The sequence below is a fragment of the Vombatus ursinus genome, unplaced genomic scaffold (genome assembly GCF_900497805.2).
Source record: "Vombatus ursinus unplaced genomic scaffold, bare-nosed wombat genome assembly UNPS02014863.1, whole genome shotgun sequence".
Taxonomy (NCBI): domain Eukaryota; kingdom Metazoa; phylum Chordata; class Mammalia; order Diprotodontia; family Vombatidae; genus Vombatus; species Vombatus ursinus.
This window is the reverse complement of record NW_020954641.1, coordinates 11730313-11743635: the sequence shown is the minus strand read 5'-3', so window position 1 is coordinate 11743635 and position 13323 is coordinate 11730313. Positions and strand designations below refer to the sequence as shown.

Sequence of the window (13323 nt, the reverse complement as noted above, 5' to 3'; positions counted from 1 at the left end):
AACAGGCACATGAGAAGAAAATTCTGTACCTTGTATGCAGTATATTCTTAATAAATATCTGTCAAATTGACGCCCCATATGATTCCCACAGTGGTGTCAGTTAATTTGCTCTCTCTGTTTGCTTGAATTTTATTCAAGTCAACATACAGTTGTTAAGTGCCTACTCTACGCTGTCTGCTCAGGCTTCAGGGCTGCCTCCCTGAATGCCCCCATGCTTATGTCAGGTAGACTCCTCTTTCTGCAGTTCAGGAACACCATCAACTCTAATTGCCATAGAAACACTGAAGCATGTGCTAGAGACTGGCTGTCAGTTAGCCTCAAAGGGGACTGGAGAAGAGGTAACATGCCCAACATTTCCTCCCTACTTCCTCCCTATACCCTGCCTCATGCCTGCCCCTCCCCCAGCTCTAGAGGAGTCTGGGGGTCTTATCTCAAGAGTCTGCTACAGGAGCACCAGTTCTTTTCTCAAGTATCTGCACAGGGCCCTTGACCCTCACTCAGAATCTTACCATTTTAGCCTCAACTCCTTTATCTCTGACATGTGGTGATCCAATCTATTGGGACAAGCCCCTGACTGGGAGTCAGGAAGTCTATTCCCAGTTCTATTATTAGTCAACAGTGTGATTTCAATACAACCACTTCTCCTCTCTAGGGTTTGGTTTTCTCATTTGTAAAATGAGGCTATAGGCCTAGATGATCTCCCAGCTTTAATAATATTTGGTCCAATTCAGCAGTCCCCATCAGGGTGGGCCTCTGTGACATTATTCCTCTTTCCCTCAGGCTCTGATAATGTTATCAAGTGTCTTGTTGAGACTCACTAACCCCAGGCCCATAATGATGGTGACGGGGAGATGAGAGAAGAATGCTAAGTTCATTCACAGTATTATCTCTGTGCCTCCTGAGGTGTAGGGTTGATTGGAAAGAGGAAAAAAATAGCTGTGGGATGGTTCATTTAGGGGAGACTTTGATAAAAGTGGTTGAATTGAAAATGAATACTACACAGAGGGAAATGGAGCTCTTAGTTGATATGAGCAGACTGCAATACATAACCAAAGACTCAAAGAACAGGATTAAAAAGTATCATCTGGGAAATGTATGATAAGAAGAGAAAGGGAGGCAAGAGAAGGGGTGTGGGCCCTGGCAGCTAGGTGGCGTAGTGGATAGAACACTAACTCTGGATTCAGGAGGACCTGAGTTCAAATACAGCCTCAGACACTTAATACTTATTAGCTGTATGACCCTGAGCAAGTCACTTAAACTAAATTGCCTTGCCAAAAACAACACACACACACACACACACACACACACACACACACACACACACACACCCCAAGATAGGCTGGTCACATAGTGGGGGTAAAGGATGACAGGTAGGATAGCCCATGTGCTCCCCTGGCATCCTAGTGAAGGAAAAAAAAAAAAGAAGCCAGCCACATGTTGGGTAGATACCTTGTGGCAAACTTTTGGAAGACATGGGCAAGAGTCACCTAGGATGGCCTGAGATCTGTACCACTGCAAAAAACATCCAAATTAATGGCAATGTTGATTCATTTGAGTTTATTTGAAAAGTTATGGAAGCCATTGAAAAATATGATTGATCATTTTTATGTAACAGATTGAGAAATAGAGGCACAGAAAATCTAAGTAACTTGTACTCAGGTACTTAGTACTTAGTAACCAGGTCACATTGAAGGTGTGAGATCTTTCCCAGGAAATAGTTCCTAGACTGTATAGTAGAAGCCATCTGATATTTAAATAGTCTAACAAGGGCTGCTGCATTTATGTGTTCATATCTTTGCAATTCGTTTCCAAAAGTGGGAAAATCTGATGTAAAAATCTCACCCTGGATTGTAGCCAAGCGTACTAGCCAGGCTAAAGAGAAAGGGGGGGGGAACCTCACAAAGAGTTAAATGTTTGTTTCTTCATTATGAGAAGTGGGAGGAAAGAAATCTGTTTGACCAAAATACTCCTTCACAGAAAAAGGACATATTTTTGCCTGCTGGCATTACAAACAAACAATCAATCGCACAGCAAACCCCTATCAGAATCATGGATGAGCTTTCTGAGCAGGTCTGGGGGTATGTCTTCATTGCAGGATTTTAGAGCTGAAAGGTAGCTTAAAATTTTGGGTTGTGCCCATCATTTTACAAATGATGACAATGAAACCCAGAGAGAAGTGACTTTTTTTTTGTTTGTTTGTTTTAGGCAATTGGGGTTAAGTGACTTGCCCGGGGTCACACAGCTGGTAAGTGTCAAGTGTTTGGTCTGAGGCTGGATTTGAACTAGGTCTTACTGACTTCAGGGCCAGTGCTCTATCCACTGTGCCACCTTAGCTGCCCCAAGAAATGACTTTTTCAAGCTCATGTAGCAAATGAGATGGCAGAGAGAGGAGCTCTGGTGTGCCACTCTGCTGTCTTTCCCCTAAGTTCCTCATCTGTAGTTTGTAGTAATGATTCAGTATTAGATAATTCGGCAGTAGATTCAGCCCCTTGAAGTCTGGGGTTTTTTTTAGGAGAGGGGGAGATGTGTACATAAATATGGAGCCTAATCAAATTTGGTGAACTTACACAGCTTTCCCAGTAGGCTGGATTCTTTCCCAATGACAACAGATGACAATGTGATATTGCCTGAATAGTAAGGTTAGCAGTATCTATAGCTTCAAATCAGACCTCAGACACTTACTAGCTGGGTGACCCTGGGCAAGTCACTTAACCCTGTTTGCTTCAGTTTCCTCATCTGTAAAAAAAAAAGCTGACAAGGAATTTACTTGACTACTAGAAGACGGACATGGTGTGGGGCAAGAGGACAAGGCAGGAGAGGGGTCTGGAGTTTGGGGGCATGAGGGGAGGGTAGAAAGGGTGGAAAGGTGTAAAGAAAACATATATATATATATATTATGTATATATATATACATATTATGTATATATATGGATACATAAATATATATTTCATTTTTTCTCCAATTACACATTAAAACAATCTTTTAACATTTTTTTTAGTTCCAAATTCTATCCCTTCTTCCCCTCCCCCTCTCTGAGATAGTAAGCAATCAGATATAGGTTATACATGTGCAATCACATAAAACACTTCCATATTAGTCATTTTGTACAAGAAGACTTGAATAAAAAAAAAGAATGAATGAAAGAAAGTGAAAAAATAGCATACTTCAGTCAGTTTTTTCTCTGGAGGCAGATAGTATACTTCAATCTTTAGTACTTTGAGATTGTCTTGAAACATGCTATTGCTAAGAATAGCTAAGTCATTCACAATTTTTTGTCATACAATATTGCTGTTACTGTGTACAACGTTCTCCTGGTTCTGCTTACTTCACTTTGTATCAGTTCATATTTTGAAGACTTTATCAATGGAACTTTTGTTCCCTAGAACAAAATATTCTGAATATTCACGGCTAAATATTCACCACTTAATTGTTACAAGCCACAGTGAATGACTTGAATGAGTAAAAGAAAAAATGAATGCAAAAGCATTTATTAAAGCCACTACTGTGTAGCAGGCACTATTTTAAGTACTTGGATACAATAGAAAGTGAGACAGTATCTTCAAGGAACTTACATTCTAATAGGGGGAGAAAGTCAGGGAAGAGAGCTTTCACCTAGGGCAGAGAATCTTAATCTGGGGTCCATGAGCTTGAAAAAATATATAATTGTGTTTCATTACAATTGGTTACCTCTTTAATCCTATGTATTTTATTTCATGCTTTTAAAAATATTATTCTGAGGGGCAGCTAGGTGGCACAGTGGATAAAGCACCAGCCCTGAAGTCAGGAGGACCTGAGTTCAAATCTGACCTCAAACCAAACACTTGACACTTAGTAGTGGTGTGATCCTGGGCAAGTCACTTAACCCCAATTGCCTTAAAAAAAACATTCTGAGGAATCTGAGAGATTCGCCAGATTGCCAAAGGGGTCCATGACACAAAAAAGGCCAGGAACCCTCATCTAGAGAGTTAGAGGGGTGGTGAGTTTCCATAGGAAAGTCAACTGACAAGCCTTTTTCAAAAGCAATAGTGCTAGAGAATGTATTACCCTGTGAAGGGCAGATCAAGAGGTGGAAGGCAGAGATGGGGTTGGGGGCTTGTTAGGCAAAAGAGTTCTTGTAGAAATGAAAGGGAGTTCCTATCCTCTACAGACTGGTCCCACCCTACTCATCCATTCTTATAGCCCTCTATCTATCAATCTGGGAGGGGAAGACATTTAAGGGAAGGCAAATTAGGCCATCTTTTGCCTCAAATATTACCTAGCCTTTAATTACTCAATGGGCATTGCCTTAGTCAAATTGAGACCTAAGAAAGACCTTAGCTTAAAAAGGCTAAAGCTTAAAAAGTCCCCTACTACATCCAGGGTCATTGACAGTCGTCTTGACCATTGGACTCTGATGACCCCGGAGGACAGACTGAGGCTGATGACTTTGTACAGCTCTGCCTCACTTAAATCCAATTTACTTGCAAATCAAGACATCACCCTCCTGATGCCATTGGTCCTCTTCCAGAATGAATGACCAACAACAACCACCACCACCACCACAACCCTCTATCTATCCATCCTACCTGTCTGCTTTTCCTTATATAAGCCTCATTCTTACTCCTACCTATCCCAAAGCAGCCTTTGATTAGGCTTTTTATTTCAACTTCTTTTTATTTCAAACTTCAATAATTGGGTCCCATCTTCTCCAAGAAGCCTTCCCCAACTGAGCCTCAGTTTTCTCATCCGCAAAAGGGCTGTTTTGGACTAGACCTCCAAGGTCTGTATCAGCTCTACGTCCTTTGACCACAGCGAATCACTACAAGGGCTAGCACTCAGAATCACAGAAGCCTGGGATTTTAGGACTGGAAGGGAGGTTACAGATCATGTCATCTATTCATAGGATTGTGGTATTTAGAGCCAGAAGGGACATAGTTCAATGTCTTCATCGTACAGAGGAGAAACCTATGAAGCAGTGAAATATAGTGACTTGTGCGGTACAGGAAAAAGAGCATTGACTTGGAGTCAAAAGATCTGGGTCAAGTCTCGACTCCTAGACTTACTAGGGTGATCTTGGGCGCTCTCCGGGGCTCAGTTTGCTCATCGATAAAAATGGAGATAAGAGACGTAGAGCCAGAAAGCCCAACAGAGGTTATCTAGTCTTGTCCCGTCATTTTACAGATGAGGAAATTGAGACCCAGACAGAGATCATAGTCCTTGCTTTCCCGGCTTCACAGGGTTATAGTAAGGAAAGCACTTTAGAATGGTGCTCAGTACATGCTTCCTGATTTGCTGAGAGGCATTTGCTTCCTGATCCTATATGGATTATAAGATAAGTCAAAGGGCTTGATGCATTTTGATAGGGAGCAGCTACATATGAATCCCTTTGCAATCTTGCCTTGCCTTTTCTTCTATGTTCTTGGCACAGAGTGAACGCTTAATACCTGTTTTGTCTTTATTCTTTTTACTTACTAACTGAAGTTAAAATTATTTGCCTCTTGTTACTCCCTTACAGTTAAGCATATATGGATAGGCCTGCAGCACTGCACCTGCCCATGGCCTTGCTTCTAGGTGTCTACAATGTGTGTGTGTGTATGTATACACATAGTTATACATATATAATTATACACATGTATACATGTGTATATATACATATTATAACACACATATATTTATGTATGTGTGTATATACATACCCACATACATGTGTATGTGTGTATATATTTATGTATAAGTGTATATACATACATATAGTTTTTCATATAGATCTTCCGTACTGTCAAGGGCAGGTACTGTGTTTTTCCTGTTAGACTATAGGCTCACACAAAATTACAGCATCTCAGAGACATCAGAGGCTATAAATAGCTCACCCACACAATTGATCAAGAATCAATCAACAAACATTTGTGTATCACCTACTATGTGCCAGTGCAGGAATTCACTCTAAAACACTCCTGACAAATGATCATTCAGCCTCCATTTGAAGACCTTCAGCGAAGGGAAACCTCTTACCCCTGCCCAATGTAGCCCACTCCCCTTTTGGGCACTTCTGGTTATTGTCAGGAAGTTCTCTCGTAAATTTCTCTCTCCCACAGTGTCCATCCATCAGCTCCTAATTCTGGTCTCCTGGACCTCAAAGAACAATACACTTCCTCTTTCATACTGACAGCTCTTCCTTAAGGTTGGAGCCATGCCTTTTCTATCACACTGAAAGCTCCCTGAGGGCAGGGATTATTTTCTTTATTAGACCAACATCCCTCCCTTTTAGGAAAAACATTGTATCTCATTCTTAGAATGTGAACTCCTGCTCTTCTGGGGATGGTAAAGAATTGGAAACTGAGGGAGTGTCAATCAACAGGGTAAGGGCTAAACGTGATGGAATGCTACTGTGCTGTAGAAATGATGAAGGAGACAGTTTCAGAGAAATCTGGGAAGACTTGTATGGATTAAGGCAAAATGAAGTGAGCAGAACCAGGAGAATGATTTATACAATAACAGCAATATTGTAAAGAAGCAGCTAGGTAGCTAAGTGGTTAAGGATGTTGGATTTGAAGTCAGGAAGACTTGAGGTCCAAATGTGCCTCAGACACTTAGTAGCTGTGTTGCTCTGCACAAGTCATTTAACCACTCTCTATCCCAGTTTCCTCACCTATAAAATGGGGATAACAATAGCACCTACCTTCCAGAGTTGTTATGAAGTTCAGATCAGATAATAGATGTGTAATGTTTTGCAAACCTTAAAGCACTTGTATATAAAATATAACACACAAGTACTAGTTATTATTATTATTAAAGATAAACTACTTTGAAAGACTTAAGAATTCTGATCAATCCAATGACTAACTGTGATTCTAGAGGACTCATGATGAAACATGTTAACCTGCCTCCTGACAAAGAGGTAGTAATAAACTCACAGACAGATAATTTTTTTAAATGGCCAATGAGAGAATTTGTTTTGCTTGACTCTACATCTTCATAATAAGTGGCTTTTTTTGTGGGGGTCTGAGGGAGAAAAGGCAAATTTTCATTGATTGAAAAAATAAAAATTTTAATGAAAAATAAATAAAAATAAAATTTTAATATGACTGTGAGCTCCCAAAGGATGGGAGCTATAACTTTCCTGTTATCATTGGCATCATCCACATTTATTGAGTACTGGCTATTTGCTAAAAAAAAAATAATAAACTACCAATGCAAGAGAATAAAAGTTAAATTAATTGAATCCAGGATTTTTATTTTGTCATTCAAGTTCTCTCCACTACATCAGGCTCCCAAGATAATAGGGATATCTGGGGAATGGGAAGTTAAAGAAGGTTTTGATCCAGGTGTGGCCACAGGGAGTTTTCCATCCCTCCCTAGGGTCGCCTCTACTAAGCAGGGCAGATTGTAGGAACAGCAGAACTTACATGGTTGACAGGGAGACGAGTGTGGTGAAGGCTCCTGGGGTGATGGTGGTGATCCTGTTGTCATAGAGGGACAGTAGCCTCACTGAGCTCAATCCAGCAAAGGTGTCGTTGTTCACACAGCTGATGAGGTTGCTCCTCAGCATCCTGCAAGGAGAGGCCTGGTGATAAATGGTAGACTGGAGGCTGTTTCCTTCTCTACCACTTCAGGGCTCAAAGTCAGCATTAGTTCCTTAGGTACTCTCTGATATAGTACAGACCTGGGTCCCAGAATGGGCTACTCTGTGTGTGCATGCACATTTAAAGGGATTGCACAGCATACACAGGACTGTTTTTGGAAAGGGATATTAGAACATCTCCCTTCTCAAGCTGCTATAACAGAGGCCTGGCTCATGTACAAACTCCATCAACTCTCTCACCTGATGCAACCTCTTCATATGGAGGGCACTAGTACATTATTTCTGGTGGAATCATGATGAGGTGCCTTGGAGAGACTGGGGAGAATGTGTAGACATTCCATAACTGGTCTTGGTTGCTAACCATGTTAACCACCTGATGAAGGAGAGGTTTTGGGTGGGCTCTGGAGGCATTCAGAAAAAGGCTTGTCAGCACTAACCACTTATTTTCTCTTTGTTTCATTAGGTGAGAGACTCCTTAGCTCACAGCATTTATGAGAGACTAGGATAACCTTGAGAGTTTTGAAAAGTTGAGAGGAGTCACAAGAATCCAGGACTGGGAATGGGTTTTGAAGGTACTGCAGCATTGATGCCCCAATGATCTAGGAATGGCCTTTGGGACCCCAGCCCAGTAGTATCTGAGACAGGGCTCATCTGGCAGTCATGCTGCATGGAATTATGAAGTCGGTGGGATCAATTGAGATAAGTTGTGAGCCTTCTACCCCAGAATCCAAGTTGATATAGAGTGCTTTGTGTGGGAAATGTTTGTTGTTTGTTCTGGCTGTCTTTGAAAGAAACATCTTTTGTAAAATCTAATAGATGTTAAGTGTTAAATGGAGGCAGGGTGCTACTAACTGGCTCCTAACAATGTGGGTATACAGCTGATGGCAGTAAAAGAGAGATACTTCAAGCCCTTAGAGTGACTCTACACCCCTAAGCAGGAGGTGTGACCTGTCTGCTTCTAGGACAGAGAGCCAGAGCACACACTCTCTATTATTAATTCCACTATAGGAGTCACAGATGATTTCACTTTTCTCTCATGATGGTACTGGGTGATCAACGTGTAACCATTACCATCTCAACATATAGATCCAGACCCAAATGCTTACTCTCTATCATCCTCTGTTCCCTCTCATTCTCTCTTGACTCCTCATTCTTCTGGTCCCACCCCAGCCTGGACCTCTATCCCTATTCCAACCTACCAGGCTTTGGTGCACTCACATTGTCTTGAGGCTGGTGAGCCCACGGAACATTCGTCCATGCACCAACTCCAGCTGGTTCCCCGTCAGCATCAGCTCCTGAACGTTGGCTGCCCCATCAAAAACACCTTCCCGCACCTCCTTGATCTTGTTGTTACTCAGGTTTCTGAAGGAAGAGGAGGAAGCAGGAGAGGGGAGGGGAAGGGAAAGGCAGTGGTGACCTTGAATGGTGTGAGAAACCCATTGCCCCATTCCAACCAAGTGGGGATATGAGGGTAAAAGTGAGGCAGGTGGTATATCATCCACAGATATACCTACTCTTTTTGGAGGGCTGGACAATGGGTATGGGAGGAAGGAAAGGTGAGATGAAGAGATGCTAAAAAACCCAACCCAGAGGATCTATGATGTTTGAGCACTTTCAGCCCCAAAGACTTGTGGGTATGGCACTATTCAAAGTATGCTCTGGTTCATGCAACAAGTGTATCTTTGAAAGCAAGGGAGATAGGAATAAGGACTAGACCTGTTGTTTTACTGGTACAGGAAACACCCTGGTAGGTAAACTTCTACCAATGCAGAGGAATCATCTCTGAAATTTATTGTTTTAGGTAGTTGCCTGGAGCACTGAGAGGTTAAGAGACTTGGCCAGAGTCACACAGCCAAGATGTGTCAGAAGTGGGACTTGAACCCAGGTTTCCAGGCTAGCTCTCTATCCACTATACTTTGCTGTCTCTCTGTATACCTGACATCTAAATAAAACATCTGCAAATGACAGGGTGGGGAGAGAGCGGAACTGGCCACTGAAAGGAATCTTTTGCAACGTGAACAACTGTCACTTCTGGTCAAGCAGGTATGGACCAGACAAAGGTTAATGTCAATACTGGTAGCAGGAGATGCAGGCGTACATATGCGTGTGTGTGTGTGTGTGTGTGTGTGTAAAATATAAAAATATAAATGCTTCTACAGGACTTAGAGAGGGGAAGAAGTGGCGAAGGATAAGAATATAGTATCCCCATGAGTTGAGGTGGGGGAGTGCAATAAGAAAGGTAAGGAAATGGACACAACCCCTGCTTCTGGAAGAGGCAATGCCATTAAAAGTAGGGGCCCCCATGATGACCACTCCTGATATTTTTGTTTCATAAATACAGAGTTTTGGGTATTGGGTATTCTCAAAACAGGACTGACTTGCATCCAAGACTCAGTTTCCTCATTTTCACTCATTTTCAACACTTGCTCTCATCTCTCTCCCCCAGGTCCCAGTTTTCAGACCTGTGCTCTGAAATAACATTTTGCTCTTTTGCTAAAAGAAGCCACCTTGGAACAAACCTCATAAGAGGATTATGATGAGCAGGCCTTGATTGACCAATCAAAACATTAACCACTTGTTTGAGACTCTTCCCGGGCAAACACCAGTGGTGCATGGCTCCATCCAACCCCCATGACAGAAGAGCCCAGATTGTCAAATATGAAAGGCTTCCAGGGCCTGACGAATGGAACAGAACCAAATGATATTTACACGATCCAAGGGGAGGAATTTAGCCTGACCAAGCACATCCTATTCACCAAACAAATAATCTGTTTGGTAAGCCTCCTCTCCAACCTCCAGTGAACCATACAGCCCATCAACTGAACTAGTCCACGGACATCCTTGCCACAGCCCTGGTGGCCAGGATGGGCACACTAACCTATAGATAGGAATATGCCAGTCAAAGCTGTTGCAGACATGTCCCTTGTGTATGAGGCAGTCATATAATAACCCTTTGTTGTTCCTTTCTCTTCCATCCCAGGAAAAAGCACAAACAGTAGTTGGGAAGACACCTGCCCCAGTGACAGAAATGTATGTGTGTGTGTGTGTGTGTGTGTGTGTGTGTGTGTGTGTGTGTATGTGTGTGTGTGTATTCCTGCTTAATCCCTTATAGAACCATAGCCCTTTAGATCTGGATGGGACAATTTAATTCACTGCCTAGCACACAGTTGATGCTTAATAAATGTTTATTAACTGACAACTCTCATTTTATAGATGAGGAAACTGAGTCCAGGAGTCTAGTGTGGGGAAGTGACTTGCTCAGTGAAACATGACATGGGCAAACAAACTCAGCTTTCCCATGTGCCATGGAGAAATATCCAATAGACAGGTTAAACTTTATTGTATTTAGGATCACTGCTTTATTTCATTTGGGTTTAGTCTGTTTTCTCTTAAACCCTGGGAACCTGGACATAGGATAACCCAGGAATGATGGTAATGCAATGAGAAGATTGCAAATTACCCCAGATCAGAAATCAAATGGGAAATAAAAGTTCCCTCAATACCAATAACTCACCCACATGCCAGAAGAGTGAGATTTTTGCTTTGAGAGTTGGGCTTCTTGGTGGATTAAAGTGCCCACAATGGGCAATTAAGATGAATATGACTGTCTATGAAATGAATATTTCCCCATTTCCCGACATCTGTTTCTTTAAATATACAAAATTAACATCACATTACTGTAAGGTTTCACATTGGATTTCCCAAGGCTAAGAGGACAGAAGATAGAAGAGGAGATAAAAAAGAAAGAATAAAAATATACAGAGAGCCTTGCCGCTACAACATCTCTTCAATATTACAGGGACTGGAAAAGCATTGAATAGCTCTATGGCAAATACTTGGAAACCAGGCACAGAATTCTAACTTATTGCAATAAAGAGTTGAGGGGACTCCCAGAACAGTCTGGTCCTATAAGCAGTATCACAGGCAATCCCTAACTCCTCTACCTTTTTTTTCTGTGTACAGCCACCCACTAATAGATGTGTTGTCAGGACCTTTATAATGACAGGGATGGAGGCGAGAATGATGAAGAGGACGAGAGAGGCCCTTCTACAGGCAGTTCTGCTATAAATCGTGTTTGGAAAATGTGAATTGGTTCCAACACAATTGATGTATCCGGGAATGGTTTGAGCACAACTCACATTTTCAGTTTGCTAATGTGGATTTCTTTTACTTCATAAGAAACATCAAGAAAACACAGCTAACTGCACTATTTTTCAATAACTCACAAGATAAACCTTTCGAATGCCCACTTTCATAAACCATCAGTAAGTCTTTGTCAAGATAACGTATTATATTCATTGTAGAATTTTTGTTGTAATAGAAGCTGGGAGAAGAGAAAGACTGGTCCATACCATCCCCAGCCCTTTCTGTATAGCAGCTCAAGGCACAGGCCTAGCGGCAGCTGAAGGCTGGGAACCAGGTTATAATTTATTGAATTTATCATATTCATGTATTTTTTAAAAGTATTTTTGAAACTTTTAACATGTACAAAACTGTGCTACCATGTTTTTATTAGGTTCCTATCTTTTTTTGAATGTGTCACTAACAAAGTAACACATTTTGACACATTTTGAGTACCATGCCCCTAGCCCCATTTCCACCATAAGCTTTGTGGTTTTTTATTGAGCAATTTTGTGTAGCGAGGTGCTTTCTGGGAATGCATATGTCAAGTGACAGCAGAACTGCCTGTGGTTCCAAACTGCCTCACACCCAGGGTTCAGTCAAAGCAGGCCAACTTGGAGAAATCAACTCTAAGGAAAACTGCACACCAAATGAACTTCTGTTTTCTGTTTTCAGGCCCCATTTATATTCTTTCCATGAAATGTGATTGTCATCGCCTCCATAAGCCAAGGGGAGTCTATCTGGCTACCTCCGTAGAGCTTCAGTCTGACAAGGCAAAGCTCTGTCTATTAGGGGTCTCTATTTTTCATGCTTGTTGGATATACTATAAACCCTGTTTGACATGAGGGAGGTGGTTGTAATCCAGGCAAAAGCACTGGCCTCAGGCTCAGACAGGGATGGAGGTAAGAGACAGGAGAAGGGTGGAAAACATCTCTTTTCCCAGAAACCAATAAAGCTGACTAGTGAAAAGGTTGCATTTTGGGTTTCCCATCTGGACAGACAAGCATGTGTGGAACAGCAGAAAGAACACTGGCTCTGTAGTCAGAGGAGCTGGGTTCAAATCCTGTCTCTCACACTCACTATCTGTGTGATCTTGGGTAAATCACTGGACTTCCTTAAGCTTCAGTTTCTTGGTCTGAAAAATGAAGAGGTTGGACAAGGTGGCTTCTGAGATCCCTTGAAACTCTAAATTTGTGATCCTATATCCATCCTGCTGAGGAGATTTCACTAATAGTCTCCTTCAGCACTGAAACTAACTTGCAAACCCGTATAAGCCAGATATGGCAGCACATGCCTGTGGTCCTTGCCACTGGAAAGGCTGGGGCTGGTGGATTGCTTGAGTTCAGGAGTTCTGAGGTGCAGTAATGCTAAAGCAGATCTAGCGTCCTCCATTAACTCTGGCAACAATATAGTGGAACGCCAGCTGCCTAAAGAAGGGTGAACTAGCCCAGTTGGAAACAGAGCAGCTCTCGGGCCCCCAAGTGGCTACTGTACTCCTGGCCTGGATGAGAGGGGGAGATTCAGTCTCCCAAAAAAAAAAGAAAAAAAAATCAGTGTAAAACAGGGATTTTTAAAAGAGTGCATGCACACTCTTGTGTGTGTGTGTGTGTGTGTGTGTGTGTGTGTGTGTGTGTGTGTG

The 13323-nt window shown here is 42.0% G+C and overlaps 1 protein-coding gene across 1 annotated transcript in view; it reads right to left on the bottom strand.

Moving 5' to 3' along the window:
* Window positions 1-13323, bottom strand: part of SLIT3 (slit guidance ligand 3) — a 722516-nt gene that overhangs the window by 91871 nt on the left and 617322 nt on the right. Inside the window, exons 14-15 of the mRNA XM_027841688.1 lie at window positions 8781-8924; window positions 7387-7530 (exon numbers count right to left, since the gene is read on the bottom strand). Of these exons, the coding sequence (XP_027697489.1) occupies window positions 7387-7530; window positions 8781-8924 (288 nt within the window). The remainder of the gene's footprint in view (window positions 1-7386; window positions 7531-8780; window positions 8925-13323) is intronic.